General features: G+C 44.4%; 1 protein-coding gene across 1 annotated transcript; it reads left to right on the top strand.

Moving 5' to 3' along the window:
- The first annotated feature begins 2,874 nt into the window (after positions 1-2,874).
- On the top strand, positions 2,875-22,030 carry Pwp1 (PWP1 homolog, endonuclein). Its single transcript, XM_059245513.1, has 15 exons — positions 2,875-3,039; positions 5,020-5,078; positions 5,185-5,372; positions 6,990-7,075; positions 7,175-7,271; positions 10,294-10,404; positions 11,156-11,286; positions 11,733-11,794; positions 14,300-14,396; positions 15,164-15,225; positions 17,307-17,418; positions 20,213-20,303; positions 20,397-20,518; positions 20,989-21,094; positions 21,753-22,030. Exons 1-15 carry the CDS (start codon positions 2,968-2,970, stop codon positions 21,860-21,862), a joined length of 1,506 nt encoding a protein of 501 aa, XP_059101496.1. The 5' UTR covers positions 2,875-2,967; the 3' UTR covers positions 21,863-22,030.
- Positions 22,031-25,301: the final 3,271 nt, after the last annotated feature.

Genomic DNA, 25,301 nt, shown 5'->3' with positions numbered 1-25,301 from the left:
GAGCTTATGGGGACCATTTTCATTCAAACCGCCACACCAGCATTCAAGGCCAGCTATTAATGCTTAACAGTCCGATTGCAAAGGGCCCCGAGCTAGAGGGTGCAACAGGAGCTGGCATGGGCCTGGGTTCAATCCACAGGGACCCTTAACTCCAAGAATAGCCAATGTGCTACCAACATGCCTCTGGCAAAGAGGGTTTTCTGGGTGAAATAAGCTCATCAGTTCCCATGAACAAAACTTAGAAACAGCTGCTTAAGCTCAGTCTGTCAGTTCTTGTTATAAAAAAAAAAACCCAGTAACGCCAGCTGTAGTTGGCTTTTCATTTTTCAGGCAAATTCACAACTTGGGCTGAAATGGCACACTGCTGGAAATAAGTCAAGAAAGGAGGGTAGTTTGTGTAGGCCCAAAATAGCCATCTAGCTAGCTTACCTTCTATTCTTTAATTTGTTCATTCGTTTGACAAAAATTAAAATATTTATCAATATTTTGCCTCGCATCGGGCACTATGTTGGGCACAAAACAGACCTGAGCAGCAGCTAGCTAACAGGGCAACTGCCACAGGGAGCCCCAAAATCAAATACTCAAACAGAGGCCCACCCATATGCCAGATGAACCCATCTAGCCAACCTTAGCTAAGCATTTACAAGTCGCTCCTACTAAGTCGTCAGTTCATAGAGAAAGTGTAGTTCTTGGTAGCTCTTGTCTAGTGTGCACACGGCCCTGGGTTCAACACAACACAGTAAAAAGAAAGATGTCAACTCGTGTGTGCTATTCTAAACACAGAGTTTCTCACCTGTTTATTATTGCTAAATTTGTAATTAAAAACATAAATTGTGTCGTATTTTAAAAACGGCGGGACAGCCTTGGCAGGTGGAGCCAAGGGCACGGTGGAGTCACTCACATCATACAGACAGCATTCATGTAGAGGATTTTATTAGGGGGAAGGGAAAGAAGAGAGCAGAGGAGAGAAGAGAAAGAAGAGAAAAAAAGATGGGAAAGGAGGGAGAGAGGACATGCAGACAGAAAGAAAGCCGCCCTTTATGAGGGGACGCAGCACATGCGCAGAAAGACCACGCAGCAATGAGCACAAGACTTGATGCTGAGCAGCAGGCCAAGGTACCGCCTGTCCACTGGCCAGGTCCTCAAGGGGCAGGTTTGAATGCTAACAAATTGCACACTCAAAATGGATTAAGATAATAAGATTAAGAGATAATAAAAATGATGGAGTTGGGGATGTGGCTCCAAGATAGATTACTTGCCTGGCATATGCAAATTTTCACGGTAAGATGACCATTTTAATGTGGGGCACTTAAAACTGTGTCTTCAACTTAATAGGCACAATGTGTTTGCTACAATTAGTAACTGTGGTAATTCATGGATGCTGTTTTGGGGAGAGTAAGGTGTGCTGGCCAGTTTGATGTCAACTTGACAGAAGCAAGGGTCATCGGAGAAGAGACACCCCGACTGAGAAATGTCTCCATAAGACCAGCCTGTAGGCAAGCCTGTAGCGTTTTTTCTAATTGGTGATTGATGTGGAAGGGCCCAGCTCATTGTGGGTGGTCCTGGGTTTTTCTAAGAAAGCTGACCGAGCAAGCCATGAAAATGCAAGCCAGTAAGCAGCACTCCTCTAGGACTTCTGCTTCAATTTCTGACTCCAGGTTCCTGCCCTCTTTGCATTCCTGCCTTGGCACCTACTGTGATAAACAGTGACACGCAAGGGTAAGTAAAGTAAACCTTCCCCTCCCTAGTTGCTTTGGTCATGGTCTTTCATCACAACAACAACAAAATAAGACAGAGAGAGGACTTGGGGGCATTTTTAGCCAAGTCTTGCTTCATAGCTGCTTCACAGTCCGGGCTGGCCTCCAACTGGTAGTGTTAGGTCTCAAACCCAGGACAAACAGCCAAGGTGCTTATTAGCATATCAAAGCAGACTCCGGCTTCCAGTCTCCCTCAGTCCCACCTAATACTGGGTCCTCCCGGCTGGCATACCCTGCCCCTTACCCTGAACTCTCCAGCCCAAGGGCTGAACTGTTCTTTCCCAGCGGCTCTTACATATATAATCCAGCCATTTGGGCTACATAATCCCTTTGCCTTTCACTTCTTGGCTAGTCTCTTGGCCCGGCCACGTTCACTCTGGACTCTTGCAGAAGTCTCTTGCCTGTATTCTCCCGTATATGTATAATAAAAACCTCAACCCCTTTAGGAGCAGCCATGTCCTCCTTTTATTTCTTATTTTCATTCAGTGGCAACCATGCCTCAGCCATGCTGGAATTAAAGACACACACCACCCTGCTGTTTCAGGTGCTAAATGTTTTACTATGAGAAAGTAGCAGTCAGTAATGAAAGTGCTGGGCGAGTCGACTCAATGAATGCTTGTAAGTTTAGCATTCAGAAGGCTAAGGCAAGAGGACCCAGAGTTCTAGGTCAGCCTGGGCTACATACTGAGAAACTCTTCAAAAACCGCAGGCCACCGAGGGCGAGGATGAGGATAGTTTGTGGGAGAGAGCTTATGTAGCATGCCTGGGGTCCTGGGTTTAATCCCATACTGCAGGGGGTTAAAAAGCAAAGAAAACATAAGGGCGGAACCTCCTTGAAAAATTAAACTCATTTTATCGAAAGCTTAAAATAAACATCCCACAGACATCTCCGTTTGTCGTCTCTGAGTCCATGGAACGACAATCAAAATCGAGTGGTGGGGTAGGGTGGAGCGTCTGGCCCTTACAGTTCCAAAGATCTCTGTCTCCATGACGACGTGTTCACCGGCGCACGGAGCACCCAGGAAACGGTCTTCCTCTATCTGCGTGAGGCCCCGCCCCCTGCCGGCAAATTCCCCGCCCCTTTCCCTGCGGCGCCTGCGAATGACGCCACGCGGGCGCCCGCGCCTGCGCGCTGCCCCTCCCGCGGAGCTCAGCCTAGGCTCTCCCGGCGACCCGGTGGCCAGCCTCAGACGCGTTGTCGCCGAGGATCATGAACCGCAGCCGCCAAGTGACCTGCGTGGCCTGGGTCCGCCGCGGCGTGGCCAAAGAGACGCCGGACAAGGTGAGCGCCTGTGCGTGGGGAGGCGCCTGGGGGATGCTCACGGGGTCGGCCCCGCGTGGGGGCCCACGCGCCCGGCCTGAGCCGCGCGGCGGCGACCTGCCTGGGTCGGCCGGACTGTAGCCACTTGAAGGGATGAGCAGGGACTGCACCCCTTCCCTGCCCGGAGCCGGAAGCCCGGCCCCACCCCCAAATTCGCGAGCACGTGGACTTTATGCACCGGAAGGGGGCGGGGTGCTTGCTGTTCAGGAATTTCTTAGGGTGATCCGGGTGGAACGTTATGGGACAGGGAGGACAAGGTGTCAGTGTGACACATTAAGAAAGAAATCGTACAAAAGCTGGAGACTGGGGCAAAGGAGGCGGTTACTCAGGGGGTTTGTCGTACTAAGTGCTTTCCGCAAGCCAGGTGGTGCTCAGGGTTCCGGGATGTGTTTGAGTGAAATAGGGCAGGGGTCTTTTTTGCACTTGACTTTCGGCTATGTTGGATGTCAGAGGGTGTCTGGGTGATAACTCGCCGTGTGATAAGCATGGGAGTGGCCTGGACATGAATTTACAGCGGTTGAGGGATGGAAATACTCCCTATGGGTGTAAATTCCACCAGAGTACAGACAGTGTTTAGTCACTGTTTTCTTTGGTGTTTTGCCTACAGCGGGCAATCAATGCATATTTATAGAATAGGGACACGAAATCACCTCATTAGCATTTGTCCAAATGGAAATGGTTTTCCTTTTTAAAGGAACATACAGCTTTTGAAGTATATGAAGGGGAGTCTTAAAAACCCCTAGTTCGCATGCTCCACCCCTAAGCAGTACAAATACCTTTTTGTGTGTATGCCCAGGTTCTTGTGTTTCTGTGTGTGCTGTCTGACTGAACCCAGAGCTAGCCAACTGAGATAGACTGGCTGGCCAACATGCACCAGAAATCCCCCTGTCACTAATCCCCAGTGCTGAGATTACAGGTGTGCTTGTCACTGCGCCTAGTTTGAAGTGAGTTCTGGGATGGAACTTAGGTCCTTAAATTGCTCAACCAACACTTTGCTGCCTGAGCTCCCTGCCTCCCCAGTGTTTTCTAACCTTTGATTTCTGGAGCTGTCTCAGCCAAAGTAGAATGTCATTCTTGGAGGATTCTTGTATTACAAGGTTTTTATTTTTGTTTTGGAAACCAGGGCTCACTGTGGCCTCAGACTTATGGCAATCCTCCTGCTTCAGCTTCCTAAATACTAGAGTTATAGGTATGGGCCACTGAAGAGCTGGAGGGTCTTTAGTAGAAACTGAGCAATTGATTGACCTTCGGTTGTGGAGCATTGCCATTATGGCCAGCTCCACACTGTGGGCCTAAGTATACAATACCAAACCATTGTTGGCCTTTACAAGCTTAATTTAGTAGTGTTAGATGTTTTAAAGGTACTGAATCATTGTTTGGGTGAGGAATGACAGTTTTGAAGAGAATGGCCTCAGTTTTGAACTCTGTGAGAACAAAAGATGCCCAGATAGGAAATCTTACTGGAAGTTGGGAAAATTGAGCAGGAGTTCAAGATTACAGATGGGGGACTTTGGAGGGTGTAATTAGTTACCAGAAAGAATTGATTTGCATTTGGCAGTGATGATAGGGGGAAAAGCAGAGGACCAATGTTACATGGTTTGTTAGTGGGTCACCACTGACAAGACAGGGAAACTCCCTTGGAGTTTGAGATCGTTGGAAGAAAAGTAGGCTACCACAGATGCATTTTACAAAAATTAGCCTCTTCAAATATTGAGGAAGGTAGAGCAGAGTGAGCATGACTTCTGGACAGTATTAGGTGGGAGGGGCCTTAATCATAAGGACCTGTACAAGCTCCGCCTACTTAAATTTAGAGCCTTGATCAATGTGCAGGATTTTCTTGATGGCTCTTAAAGTTAGAGTTTACAGTTGTTTGAAGACTTAGTTTGAAGGCTTCTAATGATTTCCAAAATATGTTCTAATGAAGTGTTTGCTCCCTTGTAGGTAGAGCTAAGTAAAGAGGAAGTAAAGCGCCTCATCGCTGAAGCAAAGGAAAAATTACAGTGAGTTTCCAAGTGTTGCTGCCTGTAGTCAAATCCAGGATATTGTGTCAGATGTTTGTTGTTGGGTGGTGCCCCCTGGGTGACTTCCCTTTTTGTTTTCACTCAGAGAAGAAGGTGGCAGTGAGGAAGAGGAGTCAGGGAGTCCTTCAGAAGATGGCATTCGGAGTGCCCGTACCCACCAGGCACGGCCTAGGGAGCCCCTGGAGGATGGCGACCCACAGGACGACCGTACACTAGACGATGATGAGCTGGCTGAGTACGACTTGGACAATTATGACGAAGAGGACAACCCAGGTGAGAAGTGGCTCATCTCTAGTGGGTCTGCTCATAGCGTTCTAGATCTGCTGTTTGCATCCCAAAGCTTTAGTCTGTTTTAAAGTCTCTGGGGTCAGGGCAGATAATTTGCCTCAAGATTTGGACTTGTTTCCTGACCTGGTCTAGAAGGAAGTTCTAAACCACTGACCTAAGGTGTAAAGTTGAGATCTAAAGAGACCTTCTATTTTACTGCACGTCAGGGTGATCCTCTGTAACTGACTGAGTTCTCTGCGGCTACAGCCCTGTTGTTAGAGATGAGGAGGAGAGGAAGGTGTAGCAGAGGCTATTGGAGATGCAGTAGGAAGCCTGGGGGAAACTGAGCTGAGACCACGGGCAAAGGAAGTGTAAGATAAATGGAAACCACTGGCAGGGGCCCTGTGGGTGTGCTTCGTGGCCTTCTGATGTGGTCCCGGGACATTAACCTGAGTCTTGAGCGTGAGAAGTAGATGGCACCTCCATCACCCTGAGTGGGTTAGTAAGTCTGTAGTGGGTAAATCCCAGCTACTCTGCATCTCTGGGACCTAGTAGAATTCTCTCAGAATCAGCAACTCCCAACTTATAAAATCAGAGAACAAATGACCTGACACATAGAACATCAACTTGGTATGAAATTTGTCTGCAGCAAAGTGAACTCACTGCCACCACTCTGTTCTCAGGATTTCTAATGAGGGAGTGGTGGTCTGTATGCTATTCATTATGTAGTGGAGAATACATAAATACCAAAGATGGTGTTTTTTTATTTACTGTGTCCTCTCTTTTGACATTTTTGTGTCTTTTGGTTGTTGGAACTGCTGTGATCCTCTTTCCTCGTAAGGTCTTAACTTTGCCATAGCCCCACCAAGTGATGAGGGAATGCAATACTGTGGACAGAGTGCTGTGTGGTTTCTTTTCATAGCAGCTTGGATTTGACTTGCCTTCCATTTCGGCCCTACCACCACCCAGAAATGATGCCATCATATTATAGATCCAGCAGGGATGAATCCGTTGAGTAGGTCAGAACTGTGAGGATTTAATCACTCCCTAGAAGCTTGTCAGCTGGCAACCCATTCCCTAACACAAGGGCCTTCAAGGACACCTCCTGTCCAGACCATAACAGTCACTCTAGGTCTGCTCACTGCTGCCCTTGCAAAGGTGGAGTAAAGGCCCCATTTTCGGAGCCGTGAAGCAGGTGAGTGTGTCACTTGGAGAGCACTGCCTGCAGAGCAGCCTGGCCGACGGTGAGGCCTGCCATCTGAGTTTCCACGTAACAACCCTCTCTGGTTGGTGGATTTCAGCATTTCCAGGACTCTTTCTAGACCCTCAAAGCTGCTCCTTTAGCACCTTGAATTTTAATTGTGTGGAACAAGCTAGACAATCTGAACAGAGCTGGAATATTTTTCCAAAAGGGTTAAATTCTTGAGTTAATCTTTCTTTGGAAAACTGTGACTTCTAAGAGGGAATGCATTCCAACTGTCAAATAGAAATGACTTTGAAATTTGTACAGTTTCTTTCCCCAAATATGATACAGTTAAGGATAAAATAGACTCAAGTCCGGAACTAGATAAATGTCTTGGGGAAAAGGTTTTGTCAAGATGATCTTAATTTTTCTTATTACAGATGCTGAGACGATTGGTGAATCTCTGTTGGGTCTTACGGTCTATGGCAGTAATGATCAAGATCCATATGTCACCCTGAAAGATACGGTAAATGTTTAGCCACATCACTTTTCAGCTTGGTCCTAGTTGTTGAAAAACCTTATTGAATCTCTGTCTCTAGCCAGTGACTGTTTCCTGCCCACTTAGGAACAATATGAGCATGAAGATTTCCTGATTAAGCCCACTGACAACTTCATCATCTGTGGCCGTGCTGAACAGGAGCAATGCAATTTAGAGGTTCATGGTGAGTAAAGGAAATGCCCCACTGAAAAGCTTTCCATGCGATGTGAAAATGGTGCAGTGGCCACTACTGTGCAGCTGTAGAGGCCAGGTCCTGCTGCACCTCTTGAGTTGTGGCACAGATCAGTTCTACACCACACATCCTGTGCAGGTTATTCTAGGCATGTGTAGTCTGAAATGTCTTTTTCTTTTAATGTTTATAGAAATAGGTCCTTTGGGGAAGAGGTTCTTGTTTTTATTTCTTTCATTATTTATTTATGTATGAGTGTTTTGTCTGAATATAAGTATGTGTACCATGTACATGTTTGGTGCCCAAGAAAACCAGAAGAGAGTGTCAGATCCCTGGAACTGGAGTTACAGACGGTTGTGAGCAACTCTAGGGTGCTGGCAATTAGACCCAGGTCCTCTGCAAGACAACAAGTGATCTTGTCCTGCACTTTTAAAAAGCTGTTTGTAATAGTTCCCTTTACAGAACATTCTATTTTCTTCCTAATTCAACACAGAGCTACCCTTTTTTTTGAGATTTATTTTATTTTATTTATTATGTGTATGAATGTGTCTGCCTACATGTATGTATGTGTACCAGGTGTGTGCAATGCCCACAGAAGCCAGAAGAGGGCATCCAGTCCCCTGGAACTGGAGTTCTTACAAACGGTTGTAGCCACCACGTGGTGCTGGGAACAGAATCTGGGCCCTCGAGAGGACAGACAAGTGCTGTCCTAACACTTAGCCATCTCTCTGGTCCCCACCACCATGCTCTTTGGGACCAAAGCATCTTGGATACTTTTGTCAGTTCAGAAAATACCTGCACCTAAGCCAGAGGGGAGGCTCTAAAGGAATCTGCCTCGAAAATTTTAAGTCAGATTTTTTTTTTCCAGTGCTGGGGATGACTCATGACTCCATACCAGACAGGCACACAGCTCCATCACCAGCCCTATAGCAGATCTTTTTTATTAACATTAAATAACTTGCTGGACTTTGGTATTATTAGTGTGAAATATGTTTTATATACTGAAAACATATCTCCAGGTATGTGGGGGTGCTTTGCCCCCATGTTTTCCTTTTCTCTGTCCTTCCTCTGAGCACTTGCTTCGTGAGCAGTCCACTTGCCCTGACACCTGCTTCCCTCAGTCCGTCTTCTGCCCGTCCCTAGAAACTGAAGCTCGAGGTGCCTCAGCTGAGACATCGCAGAGTGAAAAGGGCAAAACCTTCAGGCTTGGCGCTCACTGGCCCCTTCTGGTGGTGTCCTGAGTTACTTAGTTTTCATGTTTTAGTTTTGGGTTGTCTTGTTTTCCCTGGTGCTTGGTGGCAAACCTGGAGGTCTTGGATTGGCGTGCTAAGCAAAGCTCACTCACGCACTGAGCTTCCCGGCCCCACTTCTGCTCTCTCAGTTCACTCCCTCCTTACTTCACTTATGGAACTCAGGCTCTCACGGCAGACGGCAGAGAACTTGGACTCGCTGAGCCCTGTTGCTGCACTCAGCGTGTGTGTGTGTGTGTGTGTGCACATGCGTGTGGTGTGGCTGTGGGTGTGTGTATCAGTCAGAGGACAACTTGGAGGAATGGGTTCTTTCCTTCCTCCTGGTGGTTGAATTTAGACGGAGGCACGTACCTAGTAAGCAGTCTTGCCAGCACTCTTAACTTGGATTTCTGTGCCTCCTACGGACCTCTCCGGCTGTCTACAGCAGTGGATCTCAGCCTTCCTAATGCTGTGACCCTTTAATATCGTCCCTCATGTGCTGACCCCCAGCCATAAAATTATTTCGTTGCTACTTCATAACTGTAATTTTGCTCCTGTTATGAATCATAATGTAAATATCTATGTTTTGCAGTGGTCTTAGGTGACCCCTGTGAAAAGGTCATTTGACACCCCTCATGGGGGTCACTACCCACAGGTTGAGAACCAGTCGTCTATAGGAAGCCATTTCATTCCACAGATCATTGTATTCTGTCAGTATTGAAATTTTTCTAAAATAAGGTTTTCAATAGCATATATACTGTGAAGTTGTTCTAACTCCTGATGTTTTTAAACTTTTAGATGTGTTAACTGAACAACATAGGTTAAGTTTCTCTTTAAGACCAATTGTAGGTGGGAGTGGTAGTGTAGGCCTATAATCCAGCATTTAGGAGGCTGAGACTAGAGAAGCCGTGTAAGTTAGAGGCCAGCCTGGCCAATTAGCAAAATTCTGTCTCAAACTATCATTTAAAAAAAAAAAAAAGTATTAGTCTTTTTGAGATTGGCTTTTATGCGTGCACATCTGAGATCATTGTATCCTCACCAGTTTAACTTACAGTGTACGCCGAGCGCAGTGGTGGCAGCTAATGTTTTGCAGGACAGTGCCTTCTCAGCAGGGGCTAATGTGATAGAACTGGACGTGAAATTTCCCGATCCTAGAATCTATTCCATAATCAGAGATCTGAGAATTTCAATAATCGCCTTAGCTTATTTTCTCACTTCTTCCTCAATAAAGAGCTGTTAAGGAGACAAGGGCGAGTAGAACTTAGCTGATTGGGCTTTCTGTCATCACACCATTGTGTACTTCTTGGTGACGTGATTTTGCTCCTCACCTTTGAGTGAATGTTAAAGAGCTACTTCTGTGAGTTACCATAGTTGACAGGCTGCTGGTCTACATTGTTAGTCTTCATAAACTATTGAAATAATTTTTGGTAGGCATTTAAATTTCTAAATACAATTATTTTTCTCCAAGGTTTTTTGTTTGTTTGTTTGTTTGTTCTTTCAGACATAAAATCAGCTAGAGCTGTAGCAGATAATGTCAGTCCTCCTCATGGAGTGATTTTTATAAAGAGGAAGTAGATGGCAGAACCATTTATCTGGCTGGCAGTGGTCATGGAAAATGCCAGGAGATGAGAATGACTGGACTGGACGGACAGACTTCCTTTGGCAGTAGTGACCATGACGTTTCCTTCCAGCAGCGTCTCCTGTCTTACTAGGAGAGTGTTCTTGTGAGGTGGGAGTAATTTCTGAAGTCTCCCATTCATTAAAGTCTCTCTTCCCAATCCTTTCAGTGTACAATCAAGAAGAGGAGTCTTTCTATGTACACCATGACATTCTCCTGTCCGCATACCCTCTGAGTGTGGAATGGCTGAATTTCGATCCCAGCCCAGATGCTTCCTCTGGTAATTGGGAAACTTGTTTGTTCTGTGTGGGTCAGAGGTATTGCTGATAGTTTGTGAAGTGGTACTTCATCATTCCTAGTGAAATGTCACCAGTGGTTTGGGATCTGTGTGCCTCCAGTGTTTAGATAAGCCGCTACACTGTGGGCTGAAAGGTGCTATCTGAACTGTAGAACTACTGGATCGCGTGAAAGCCCAGTGTAGAGTGGTATCATGTTACCAGCTCAGAAAACACTCAAATGAGCCAGGTGTGGAATGGTAGTGGGGCTGGGGCTGCCTGGATTATAAAGTGAGACTTGGTCTCTAAAGAGAGAAAGAAGAAAAGCAGGTAGGAGTGAGACAAGGACACCTGCCCCGGGTGGCCCTCTCAGCCGTCTCCGCACACCCTTCGTTGCCCTGTCCGTGCTTCTCAGTAACAGTCAGCACTGTGATACTGATGACTGCATGGTACTGCAGGGCTGATGGATGCTCAGTCTCCCTTGACCCTCATCCCTGCAGCAGTCCCCGGAGGAAAGGGCAAGAGTTGTTGCTTAACTGCAGTAAATTTTATAACTTGGTCGAAGGACTGAGCCTCCATTACTAGAATTACAGCTCTCAAACTAGCAGCTCAGCAGTCGCTCGGGAGTTGTTAGAACTGCAGGAGTCCAAGATGATGCAGCGGGATTGAGAAGCACCGTTCAAGCCCCCAGTGTGACGGGCCAGACTGGCAGATGGTGCTCGCTGTATAGTCCAAGTGCCTTGTTTGTTTCCGTAGGAAATTACATTGCTGTGGGAAACATGACCCCTGTTATCGAGGTGTGGGACCTGGATATAGTGGACTCTCTAGAGCCAGTCTTCACATTGGGAAGTAAGCTTTCAAAAAAGAAGAAGAAGAAAGGGAAGAAGGTAAGGAGGAGTAGATAGTAAAAGAGAAATTAGGCCAAGTCACTGGAGAGGAGGGTATAAGAACATATATTTTTGGCAATCAGTTTTGGTAGAGCAAGACAGGACGTTACAAGTTAACATAATTTCTAATTTCAGAAAGCTCATGTATTTTCTGGTTGCATGAAACTTGTTGGCATGTAATATCACAAACAGATGATGTGGGTGATGTGCCTTCATGTAGAGTAGCTGTTCTACCAAATGTTTTGAACTTAAAGTTCCTATTTGGCAGCTTTTGTGGTGAGTTCCAAACATCTATATTATTGTAGTTTTTAAAATAGGTTTAGAGAGAGGTGAAAGGCAGTGTTGATAGTTTATGAATTGCTATAGTTTCTTTCTAACGTTAATAGAAAGGCAGTTTGTGATGGGTGACATTTAATACAAAAAAATAATTAAAATAATTATTACAGAGTTCCTCAGCAGAAGGACATACTGATGCTGTCCTCGACCTTTCCTGGAATAAGACAATCAGGTAAAAAGATGGCATTCATATGATGCAGATTGTTCTGGTTCATGCTGCCCGTCTCCTGTGCTGGCCTCTGCCCGTCCTCCTCCTCCTCCGAATTTCCTGCAGTCTGCCCCACCCCAGGGCAGCAGCTGTGCTGTGCAGTTGTAGCCCCTCATCCCCTAGCAGACTTTGCCATAGGTGCCCTTTACAAACCTGGGAACCAGCCAGGTGATGGCAACACACGCCTTTAATCCCAGCACGTGGGAGGCTGAGGCAGAAGATCTGTGAGTTTGAGGCCAGCTTGGTCTACAAAGAGTTCCAGAACAGCCAGGACTACACAGAGAAACCCTGTCTCAAAAAAAAGAAAACAAAACAAAACCTGGGGACCATGTCCCACCCTCCCCGTCACAGGGAAATATATACTGCAGTACCAGTGATGCCACAGGATACTGTTGCTTCACATCACCCACTTACTCACCTTAAGTTACGGTCAGATATTTACAGCATAACGTCATCACTTGACCCCTTTCTAAGTTCAGTGAGTCAGTACATTCATACTGTGCACCTGCCACCACCATCCATCTTCAGATCTTTTCTGTCTTCCAGACTAAAACTGGACCTTATAAATAAATACCCAAACCCTGCCTCTCCCTCCCCCACACCCTCCACCGCTGCTCCCCCAGCCCTGGCAACCACCATTCCACTTCCTGTCAAAAGTATTGAGAATTAAAGGCATGTACCACTCCACCTGGCATGGTTTTTATGGTGTAGTCTCACTATGTTGCCCAAGTTCTCTCAGACCCTGCACTAAGCAGTATTCCTGCTTGGCTCCCAGTCTGCTGGAACTATAATAGATGTGTTCTCAGTGACTGAAGACATGGAGCTCTCCGTGCTCCCAGTCTGCTGGAACTATAATAGATGTGTTCTCAGTGACTGGAGACGTGGAGCTCTCCATGCTCCCAGTCTGCTGGAACTATAATAGGTGTGTTCTCAGTGACTGGAGACGTGGAGCTCTCCATGCTCCCAGTCTGCTGGAACTATAATAGGTGTGTTCTCAGTGACTGGAGACGTGGAGCTCTCCGTGCTCCCAGTCTGCTGGAACTATAATAGGTGTGTTCTCAGTGACTGGAGACGTGGAGCTCTCCGTGCTCCCAGTCTGCTGGAACTATAATAGGTGTGTTCTCAGTGACTGGAGACGTGGAGCTCTCAGTGCTCACTGACCACTATGTACACCTTCTTCGTGGAAAATGCCTCTTTCATTTGAATTGTAAAAGTCTCTTACATATTCTGAAGTAATACCTAGCTAGAAGTGTCTTTCCAGATATCTGACATGCTGTGGGTTATCTTCTCATCTCTTGTGAAGTCATTTTAATGTGGAAGGTGTCCAGTTTATTCTTGTCGATCATATGTTTGCTGTTGCATCCAAGAAACTTTCCTAACTCAGGGTCATCAAAATTTGTATGAAAGTGTCCTGAGATTTTATAGTGTTAGCTCCTATACGTAAGCCTGCCATCTGTTTTGAGGGGTGTGGATGCTGAGATGGGGGTCGGACTTTTTCACAAGGATATTCCATTGTCCTTGAATCATTTGTTGGAAATACGGTCAACACTGTCATTCCCCAAACTTGAACATTTAATTGTCTTGGCACTTTTAAAAATCAAAAATATCAGTCACTGAGGAATGCAAATTAAAACCAGCCACAGCTAAGCGGGCAGCAGGCACATAGTTGTAGCTACCTGGGAGGCTGAGGCAGGAATGCTGCTTGAGTGCAGGATTTGGGGCAACCTGGGCAACATAGAGCAAATCTTAAAGAAACAAAAAACAGTGGGCGATGGTGGCGCACACCTTTAATTCCAGCACCTGGGAAGCAGAGGCAGGTGGATCTCTGTGAGTTCCAGGACAGCCAGGGCTACATAGAGCAACCTTGTCTCGGAAAAAGAAAGGGGGAAAAAAACAAAAACAAAGAAACCGGCGGGAGAAGTGGTTCAGTGGTTGAGAGCACTCACTGCTCTCACAGAGGACCCGAGTTTGGTTGTGAGCACCCACATCCAGTGCCTCACAACAAGTGTATTTTCTGAAATTTACTTCTGTATGGTCATCTTAACTTTTCCATTCATTTTAAAATTGAGAACTGTGTGCTTCCCGGTTTTGTTTGTGGGTCCCTTGTACAGACATAGAAGTTTCAGAATCGGCTTGCCACTTTCTACTGAAGTTAAGTAAGCATTGGAGCAGAGTGGGTTGAATCTCTCAGTGTGGGGGTGGATCTGTAATCAGCCTGTAGCTCAGCCTATAGATGCTGTTTTCATCTCAACAATATTACATCTTCCAGTACAAGTGGAGAAGGGTCTTTCCACTTTGATATTCTTTCACTTATTTTGATAATCTTTGGTAGTTTTCAGGATGTATTTCTTAAGCTTTGTTTTCTAAATTCCTAATATTTTACTGCTTTGATTATAAGTGAACTCCTTCTATATGTAATGCTTTGTTTTTAAAAATGATTTCTCTAATTTGTTTCTTCCCTTTTCTCAGAAACGTGCTGGCCAGTGCATCAGCGGACAGCACGGTCATTCTCTGGGATATGTCTGTGGGGAAGCCAGCAGCCAGGCTCACTGCACACACAGACAAGGTACGGGGACCTGGTGAAGGAAGGCTTCTGCACAACCTGGTGGCTCCTTGGCTAAAGGAATCTGGACATTCGCATATGGCTTTATGATTTACAAAGTGCTTTCACCAGTTATACCACTGAGGTTCAGAGAGCCCAGTGTGACAGATAGAATCCCCTAATCTACAGAATAGTGACCCTGTGACATGTTCATGGAGGTTCCTGGGGGTGAGGGAGTGTGGTTGTCAGTTACAGCAGTAATAAGGAAAGGTTGTAGCAGGTGGGTAGCTACAAAACTCTGCTCAGGGTGCTGATGTATTACAAACAGTTGGACTTTGAGGCCTGTGCATTTGTCCAATACATTCTACTTTTCTCCCCTTTCTTCTGAGGGATGTAAGTAGTCCATCACAGGGTTTGAAGAGTGCTGTTACTCCTGTAAGTGCTAGCCTTTATTTGAGAACATGGTTTCCCTTTTTGAGTATTTAATAGCTGGTTTCTTGACCAGGCATGGTGGCTCATACCTTTAATCCCAGCAGTCAGGTAGCAGAGGCAGGTGAAACTCTTGAGTTCAAGGCCATGAGGCCAGTCTGATCTAGCAAGTTTCAGATTAGCCAGGCCTACATAGTGAGACCCTTCCCAAAAAACAAAACAACAAAAACCCCTGCAGATTGCACAGTATTGGGATTTCAAAGAGGAATGCATAGAAACACTGCCGAGTGTCTCACCACACAGTAGCACTATTTCTCAAAGTGGGTAAAGGAAGATCTCTTCTTCATCCTTCTTCCCTCTAGGTCCAGACTCTGCAGTTTCATCCATTTGAAGCACAAACTCTGATTTCCGGGTCATATGATAAGTAAGAAAGCATTTCTCTTTCTGCTCTTGCATTATGCTTAACTAATCTAAAAGTACTTGTGGGGGCGGGGGCAGGGGTGGGGGTGGGGATAGCTCAGAAGGGCTGGTTCCCAGTATGCACAAGACCTTCTGTCTGCACCAACTCCAAGACAAGACAGGTGCCATCTGATGCTTAGGCTGTACGACTGAGGTAGCTACATGCATAGTGCTATTTTTTCAACCCCGATCGTTCCAAAGAGAAATGTGGTTTTGTCATAGTAATCTAACTTCTCTGGTTTTTAAAGGATATATGAGTAAGCCATTTTTGTGATATAAGCAATCCTAAACTTGGTGACTTAAGACAAACATTTCTCAATTATGCCATTTGAGATTCTGCCCATGTAGGCTGAGTTCAGCGGGTAACTGCTCACAATTGGCTTGGTTAGGCTAAACAGAGACACTTGATTCTCCACAGGCAGAAATACCAAGGCCTTTGGCGATTTGGTTCAGAACTAGTACACCTTTCCTGCTATGAAACATGGTACATGGAGTGGGAGATGTGCTCTTCCATGGGGAGCATTCACACACCACATGGCAGAGGAGAAAGGCATCTAATTGGAATGTAGTTGGAGCTGCCATCAACTGCAGGAGCCCTGTCACATGCTCTCCTTTTTACAGGTGGCATTTGTGGGGAGGGACAGCCAAGAGAATCAAACCAGTTAGCGGTCTTTGTTTTGACTCCATCCTTTACAAGAGTTTGTTTCCAGTTTTCCTAACATGGGATGCTAGGCTATTCTGTGTTGCAGAGGTCAGTCAAAGAAAGGGGGTCACTCCAGAATGTAATTTTAGGCTCTCTGGCAATGTGGAGGAACAGCTTCTGTGAGCTGAACCTCAAACAGTCGTGCAAAGGCTGATTGTCACACAAAAAGTTGGTTTTTTTGGGTAAAACAAGTTCGGATGCCAAAGCATCTGTTTTCTGAAGGAAAACATCACTTTCCTGGAACTTTAGTCTTTATTGTGTACTGTTTTCAGTGCCCAATAATTCAAGATGCCCTGGGTGTGCCAGGATCATCTTGTGACCAAAGTCATGCAAAGGTTGTGAAGCTCCTTCAAAAAACAAAAACAAACAAACAAAACAGAAAACAGTCAGTTTCCACAATGATTTCTTCAAGGTCTGAGTACTTCTAGGAAACAACTGTTCATTCTGCTGTTTCCCCTGGATACAGTGAAAACAGCTGTTTCATTCTGTGTACCTGCAGTGGTTCTACTAGACTCCTACTACAGTGTGATTTGTGAAGAATCAGACCCCTAAGTTCCCCAGTACAGTACCTGGCTGGAGAAGAGCTGTGGTTAGGTCCTGGATTGCATGACTCTGAGCCCTGCCTAGGACAAGGAACTAAGAATTGCCCAGGACTTTTGGACTAGAACTCATCCGTATGTGAAGGTTTTTGAGCAGCAGAAGTTAGGCTCCAGTTAGAGCCACAGTGCCTTCAAGTGACAAAACCTGAATCCACCAGTGAAATTCAACTCTTGGGGCCCGCGCGGGCCAAAGAAGGCCAAAGAGGGCATCAGATAACTGGAACTGGAGTTAGAGATGGTTGTGAGCTGTTGTGTGGGTGCTGGGAACTCAAACAGGATCCTCTGAAGGAACAAAATGTGTTCTGAACCACTGAGCCATTTCTTCAGCGCGCGCGCGCACACACACACACACACACACACACACACACACACACACACAATGCACATACATTCATGTAGGCAAAACACTCACATAAATCTAAGATAGAAAATGAAGAGTCTGGTGGGCTAGAGAGATGGTCAAGTCATTAGGAGAACTTGTTCCTCTTGCAGAAAACCTAAGTTCATTCCTAGCACCTACATTAGATGGCTCACAGCCGCCTGTAATTCCAGCTCCAAGGGATTGGATGTCTTCTGAACTACATGGGTACCCACACACACAAAATGAATGCAATACTTCTTTTTTTTAAGTTTAGAATTTTAAAATGGGCTTTAAATAATTGAATTCTGAATTCACCATGTTGTTGCTCTGTTATCATTTCACTAAAATGTATTTAACCCTAACGTGGCCTGCAATATGTGCAGGTCAGTGGCTCTGTATGATTGCCGAAATCCAAACCAGAACCATCGCCTCTGGCGGTTCAGTGGGCAGATCGAGAGAGTGACCTGGAACCACTTCTCACCCTGTCATTTTTTGGTAAGAATATGCACGTTGCTTCTTCAGGTTTTTAAAAACTTACTGAGATTTTCAGAAAGGTATTTCTCTGTTTAGAAGTACAAAGCTTCTGGGTCTTAGCATTGAAAACAATTATGTTTCTTAACAATGCAATTGCTTACCTATAAAAATATTAGAAAATTAATCATAATAATATTCTGTTTCAAGATTTTAAGATAGGATCTGTGTAGCCCAGGCTGGCCTTGAACTTGCAAATCCTCCTGCTTCTACCTACTTCTGGTGCTTTTCAGTGGAAAAAACATCAGAAGATACTCTTACTTAAATCCTTATGTGTAAATGGAACTCTAGAGATGATTAATAGCATTACTTACCAAATGAAAAGAAATAGACTTTCCAAAGATTCCACTGACGTCGACCAAAGAAAAATAAAGTCCTAGTCTTGCAACATAGGAGTGTGTTCTGAGAGATAATGCTGTTCAAAGAGGGGAGGCATTTGCCTTTTAATTAGCATACAGATTAACAGGCTCCTTTGTGGCGTTTCCTTTTTGTTTGTTTTTGTTTGGTTGGTTGGTTGGTTTGGGGGTTTGAGACAAGGTTTCTCTGTGTAGCCCTGCCTGTCTTGGAACTAGCTCTGTAGACCAGACTGGTCTCAAGGTCAGAGATCGCCTGTCTCTGCCTCCTGAGTGCTGGGATTAAAGGCGTGCGCCACCACCGCCTGGCTGCTTTATGGCATTTTCCTCTAGGCTTCATTTTGGTTGACCCTCCGTTCCCCACCATGCCCCCTCCTTGTTTTTCCTAGTGCACCCTTTTGCCCTCAATATTCCTCACTCTGTATTTCCCTTTTTAATTATTTCATGTGTTCTGTTGTCTCCTTTAAAAAAAAAAAAAAAAAAAAAAAACTGGTTCTACTTGTTTTTCGTTTGCTAACTTAGTTTATGTGTATATGTGTTCGTTCACTGGCCTCTGGTATAACAGCCTTCATGAAAACCCAGGAAAGTGGAAGTCACAGTAATGTTAAATGCCCACGTTCCTAAGAAAATACAACTTATACACACACGCATTTTAAGCAAGCTGTGCCTTGCAGTATATTTAGACAACAGTAGTATGCAATCATGTTTATGGGAAAATAATGAAATTTAATCTAAATGCTTTTAAGTATTCTTAGAGCTGTACAACATAAAACTATTTTCCTAATTTATTTATTTATTTATTTATTTATTTTTAAAGATTAATTTATTTATTATGTATACAGTGTTCTGCTTGCATGCCAGAAGAGGGTGCCAGATCTCATTACAGATGGTTGTGAGCCACAACCATCTGTAATGAGTTCAGTTCCCATCTGGTTGCTGGGAATTGAACTCAGGACCTCTGGAAGAACAGCCAGTGCTCTTAACCGCTGAGCCATCTCTCCAGCCCTATTTTCCTAATTTATAACCACCTCAAATCAAAAAAATTGAAAAGTTGGTCAGTAAATAGGATTGTCATTTCCAAGTGCATTTAGCCCACATTGGCTCCCCACCCCTTCCCTTCCCCTCTGAGACACAGTGTGACTATGTATCCCAGGCTAGCCTCAAAGGCATGATTCTCCTGTCTCAGCCTCCTGAGAGGTTATAGCAGTGTATCACAGCTTCTTTATGTACAAATTGTAAAACGTTCCAGTCCCAGCTAATTAGGAAACTGAGCAAGAAAAGAACACTTTTCAGTTTTAGGACAACTTTTTAAGAAATTAAGCTTTCAAACAGTGTTTCTGAGAAGGTCATGTGTTACCATAAGATCATTTTATGGTTATTCTAAACATTTGAGTGTAGTTTTCCCCAAGGAAAGAGAACTTTACCAGTTGCAGGAGGTGCTGCTCAACACTGATGCAGTAGGGAACAAAAATGTGCTGTCACAAGGCCTCCTAGATACAGCTAATAGTCCCAAACAGAATCTGCGCCAGCCCTGACTCTGAAGGCTCCGACTTTAGGAACCATATTGAAAATCACTGGCACTATACGTGCAAGAATTGGTGCTGTTAGGACCTTCAGTAGGCATGCTTAGTCATTTCATCCTGGGGTACAGGAGATTAATGCATCACAATTACGTTCACCCCTGAATCCAGCTTTTGCATAAAGGATTTTGAAGGCTTCTTTCTGGTTTGTATTTTTTTCATTTCATTATGAGTGTTTTGCCTCTGTGTATGTGTAAGTGTACCACGTGTATGCAGTGTCCGTGGAGGCCAGAAGATGGTATCAGATCCCCTAGAGCTACAGTAGATGGTTGAGCCACCGTGTGAGTACTGGGAACCGAGGCCAGGTCCAGTCTTGGTTTTTGACCCCACAGCTAGCATTCACAAAGCCTCGGTTTCCCACCCCATCCTGTGGTGTTGCCCTATGCTGCCTTTGCTCCCCAGTTCTTGAGAGCCTCGCAGCTTATTTCCATTTCAGTCCACTGCCGTGGCAGTGTTGAGACGTGATGTGATCACACCACCTTCTAAGTTCCTTATTGGCTCCCGACATCCATCTTCTTTCCTCCTCTGCCTCGCATTCTGTGTACTCCTCAGCTCACACCTGCAGCCACCATGCTCAGCAAGCCTCTGTGCCAGCCCGTCCCACCCCAGGTATTCCTCCTGCCCTGTGCAGTGACTGCCACTTCTGTGTCCCCATGTCTCTAACCCTGCTCTCTCCTGCTTCATAAACATAAAAAGTAAGTTCTTGTGTCTGTTATTCATTTTTAGTAAATTCTACAGATAAATAGGTTTTTACTGTAATTTACATACATCTCCATTGCCAGATTTTGTCATATAACATGATCTTGTCCATCTTTTACTCTGCAGGCCAGTACAGATGACGGCTTTGTGTATAATCTGGATGCACGTTCAGATAAGCCAATTTTTACACTTAATGCACACAACGATGAAATCTCTGGTGAGCAAGAATGATGTTTCTTTCAAATGTGTTGTTATGACAAAATAAATCTAAATTTCAGGCAGTAGCTCTTGAACTAATCTTATCTTCCAGGTCTTGATCTGAGCAGTCAGATCAAGGGCTGCCTCGTGACTGCTTCAGCAGACAAGTATGTGAAGATCTGGGACATCCTAGGAGACAGGCCAAGTCTCATTCATTCTAGAGACATGAAAATGGTGAGCATCTCCCTGACTCTCATTGTGTTTCTGACGTATTTGCTTGTCTTTTCCTGGCAGTCACCGCAGTCAAGGATATGGTGAAGTTAATTTTGAGCTAGTCAAGTTTGGTGGGAGTTTCTAACTCAGAGAATTTTAAAGAATTCAGTTACTATCTAACTCCTTTCTGGATCACAAGCTTAATAGTCTTGACAGGATCAGAAGAATGGGAAAAGGACATAGAGAAGTGGTCATAGCTTATCTTTCTCAGGAAATCTTGGAACTTGGAGCACTTGAGCTATTGATGACTATTTACTAAACATTTAGAATAAGCGTTCTTTAACAGATGGGGAGTACTTAGTGTGGGGGGGCACTGGGTTCCATGTGTAACATTGGCAGTACAGTAGAGTATCACGGCAGTTCAAAACCATGTGTATATTCACTTAGCTCTCTGGAAGGAAATCATTGACTTTCAGTTCTTCTCTCCCCAGGGAGTTCTCTTTTGTTCTTCATGTTGTCCTGATTTGCCATTTGTTTACGCCTTCGGAGGTCAGAAAGAAGGGCTTCGAGTTTGGGACATAAGCACTGTCTCTTCAGGTGAGAACCTTCAAGCTCCTGCTCTTTCTGGGAAGGAATTTAATGTGCTATGTGGATGGCAAAGGCATGTCCAGTGTGCATCCTGTAGTCCTGACTTCAGAAACCATAAGTTTGTCTCATACTTGAAGTGGGAAAGCTTCCTGGGAAAGCTGGAAGGAAATGTAGCAGTGTCCAGGAAGACTTTCCCTTCCCCGGTGCCAGGGTGCATGAATGTGCTCATTTCCCAGCTGCTCACAAGATAAGGCCTCCCCTCAGAAGAGTAGTGAACGACTTACTGTCTTAAGGTTGCCTACTGTGTTTTACAGACAGTATGTCCTCACTAGATTCTCCCTCCCGTGGTAAGGATTCTAAGATCTGTCTGGGTTGCTGATTTGAATTTATAGATGTGAAGTATGTATAGATTATATGTGCGGTCAGTACAGAGGAAAAAAGTCTGTAGCAGAGCCCTGTTCCAAGGCAGAGTTAGAAATCTCTAGAACAAGCCCGAGAAGTATAAAATGACAATTAAGAAGAGTAACTCATTTGGTACATTAATTGGTCAGGTTTCCAAGCTGGTTACTTTCTCACATAGTATTAAATATTTTCTAAGTTTTCACCTCACAGCAGAACCTTGCTGTTATGCTCTAGTCTTACGTCCTTATCTCATGGTTTCTTTTAGTGAACGAAGCATTTGGAAGACGGGAGAGACTGGTTATTGGCAGCTCAAAAGGCTTGTCTGTTGGTGGCCCTTGCGGGAGTGGGAGCCCACAGACACCAATGGAGTCCTGACAGAGATCAGTCTCCTGGGATGCTTACATGAACTCGGGGTTTCAAAAAGCTGGCCTAAAAATGTCCTGTGTGTACCTGCAGCCACAATGATGGAAACAATTCAGTTCCTGTTGCCATTCCTCTGCAGCTTTGGTGGCAGTCCACAGCCTGTGTCTACCTTCAACTGGGTGTTGTACAGGTCTTGCATTTCTTGAAAATAAAAGTTTTTTAAAAAATGATTCCTTAAACGTTCCATCTGACCTCGAACTGTAGGTTTATAAAATGTGAGTGACTGAAGAGGTCTGGAGACTGGGTATGGCTGTGTTAGCCAGGCTGGTGTGGTGGCTCATGCTTGTCCTCCCCCTGTGGGGAGGAGAGAGGAGGAAAGACTCCTAGGGCTCCATGGCCAACCAGCTGGTCTGCTCAGGGATCCACTTGTCTCCATCTTCCCAGGCTGGATTACCAATATGCATGGTAGGTTCCAGAACTGAATTCAGGCCCCTGTGCTTGTAAAGCAAGTGTTTTACTAACTGAGCGGTTTTCCCTAGCACATTGTTTTTAAAATGTGATTGCTAAAGGTACTTTCACCTTCTGCATATTAATCATATTTTTTACAACACTTAAAATTCTTTTGGTTATGAACTTTTATTTTTTCAGGAATGTTTTCTTTGTCCCAATATTTAAAAACTATTTTGTGGGAGTCAGTTCATATGAATTTTCTATGATCAAGATATTTTACTAAATGGACAACAAACTGTCAGAGTTTGGTTCTGGTTTCAGAAGGTTCCAGTAAATTCTCCCTCTAGTTACTTCATAACCTCTATGCCTCTTTTCAAATGAACTTGAACTTATGCTCATAAAGCACCTTGGACTTCAAAGGTATAAATTTAAGAATTGTACACTGTTCCATTTATCTCAACCTCATAGGACAACTTTCCACTTATTCTTTCAGTGAACATCCATTCTCCTTTCAAACTTCACCAATTGCTAAACTGATTTCTAAGTTTTGTGATGTTAATACTTAAAAGTGAATAGGACATCCTCTTATTTTGAAGCAATACAGTAAACATTCTATTTGTCATTAAGATTCACCTCACTCGTGCTTCATTCAGGATTTTCAGAATGCGACATTGCTCAATCTCATGAGAATTTGTGTGATCATTATAAACTTCCAAACTGAGAATAGAACCACCAAGTCAGACGTGTTTCCTACACAACGACTGCCGTGTGGCAGATGGGGAAAGCGCAAGGATGCAGAACTAGGTCTGACCGAGTCCAATGCTGCGTCTTAAAAACTACCCTCACTCCTGTCAGGCTTTGGTAAGAGCCTACAAGCTGTTACTGTGAAGATAAAATTAACATGTAGTAGAGCGTAACATACTTTCCCTTCTTAGTACTTGCTTTGGCTTTGAGCTTGAAATTAAATTTCCTGGTTCAAGATGCTGTCCTGTTTTTCACACGATTTGATTTTCAGACCCATTCTGTTCGTTGTCAAAGTCCAGTTGTCTTTACTGAGCCAGGCTTACCATGCACTTTACTCCTTATCTCTTCTCGGATAGGACCTTTTCACTCCTGCCCCTGGACTTGATACCACATGTCTGCAGTAGCATGCAGCAAAATAGTATGCAGTCAATGACTATGGTCCCATTGACTATAAAGGGGTTATAAAATCTCTGATGGGCAAGTTACAGTGTAGATAGCCTAACATTCTAGCAAAAGCATTGCTCAGTTTAGTGGGATGCTGGTATAAACTCACTACCCTTGATGTAAAAGTGCAGCATGTACGGTAATAGTGTGTAAGACTTGGTAACTTACTACTGTAAACCATCCACCTCAAGTGTTTATTTTTTACTACACTGGGGCCACATGAATGATAGTCTATGCCATCTGGGTTTGTGTAAATATACCCTGTGCTGCTGCAAAGCAATCAACTGTCTAGTTACATGCTAAACAGACCTTTTCTTAATCTATAAGCAACATGATCATAATGCAGGGCTCCTACATAACTGTAACCTGCTTCAGAATCACCTGGGGAGCTTAATAGGCTAGCTGGACTCCTGGGGCTTCATAGTCCTTAGGCAATCTGAATGTGAAGCCAGATCTTGGAGGTCCTGGAAGATATTGTGTATGAACAGGCCATAACTGTTTGCTAATTAATTTGTTCTCATTCTTCCTACAATGAATGCCAAACTCCTAGCTCTTTACATGGTTTCTTCTTTGTTCTGTGTTTTGGGTGTTTTGTTTTGTGTTTCATATTTCGATTTAAAACAGGGTCTTGTAGTCCAGGCTGCCTTGAGCTTGTAGCAATCTTCCTGTCTTAGCCTCCTAAATGCTAAAATTACTAGCTTGTGCCACCACGATGCTTTACATTGTGGTGGTGGTGGGGACGCCTGTCCTTGTCTGAGGTCTATGGCCTAAGACCCTTCAAGTATACATACATATGAAAGAAAAACTAAGGAACAACAAATATATCATAGAGGTGCCATCCCACCCACTTAGGTAGTAACTTCCCTGCTGGCAATAGAAGCCACCACATTGGAAGAAGACTTTCACATTGCTCACAACTGATGGCTATTCTGGAAGCTACTCTTCCATACTCCTTGGATATACGGTTAAGACAGCTGGCAGAACATTGGCTAAGTGAAGGAACTCTCTTCTTGCCTTATAGGCATCCATAATGCTCCTCATGTATAAGTCCTTGCCAAAACTTAGCTATTCTTAAAAGGACACCAGTCACTGCATTGAGGCCCAACTGGAGAACCTCATTTTAACTTCAACTAAATGTCCAAATATTACATTCTGAAATACTGGAGGTTAAGAGTTTAACACAAATAGGGAAGACAGTTATATCCATATAGACACTGGCTGTATGTGTACACAGAGGTCTTCCTTCAGGAGGCAGGTTGATGGGATAATGTAAGATCGTGTAATTGATGGACTAAAAGCAGCTAGCCTACCTATATTTCTCAGTAAATAAAAAGAACCAGTAAAAGAACACTTACTGCATATTTTGTACACAGGTCACCAGTCTAAAAATAAGACCCAGACTATGACATCATGCTGTCTCTAATGTCACTCTGAACCTTAGCTCAGCACACAGAAAAGAAGTATGAGCAACTCACTTCTTAAGGAACCACCAACCATAATCAAGGCATTATGGATGTTTCTAGGCTTCAGCCAAGAAAAATTATTCCTGTCTAATTTCCAAAGCTTGGGACTTCCTGGGTTGTGTATCCAATTTAACTCAGGATCTGTACTAACATGAAAAAAAAAAAATGTAGGCATGTATAAAACAATTAAGCACTCACTAGGTTGTGTAATTTGGCTAAGGTTACAAACTATCATCCCACAGTAAATCCCAGAGAACTTTCAGCTGGATACAGAACCCACATTTACCATCTCTGGCCTGTCGGTGTGGCCAATGACCCAGCAGCAATAGACAAGACCTCCTGCAGCTAGG

This window comes from Peromyscus eremicus, chromosome 18 (genome assembly GCF_949786415.1).
Source record: "Peromyscus eremicus chromosome 18, PerEre_H2_v1, whole genome shotgun sequence".
NCBI classification, from domain to species: domain Eukaryota; kingdom Metazoa; phylum Chordata; class Mammalia; order Rodentia; family Cricetidae; genus Peromyscus; species Peromyscus eremicus.
The sequence above is the reverse complement of the archived record's forward strand: the minus strand, read 5'-3'. Positions and strand labels throughout refer to the sequence as shown.

Coding starts and splice junctions, on each gene's coding strand:
- Pwp1 (XM_059245513.1), top strand. CDS start 2,968: ATGAACCGCAGCCGCCAAGTGACCTGCGTGGCCTGGGTCCGCCGCGGC. Junction 11,287..11,732: donor AGAAGAAGAAAGGGAAGAAG/GTAAGGAGGAGT, acceptor TAATTATTACAG/AGTTCCTCAGCAGAAGGACA. Junction 20,304..20,396: donor ACACAACGATGAAATCTCTG/GTGAGCAAGAAT, acceptor CTTATCTTCCAG/GTCTTGATCTGAGCAGTCAG.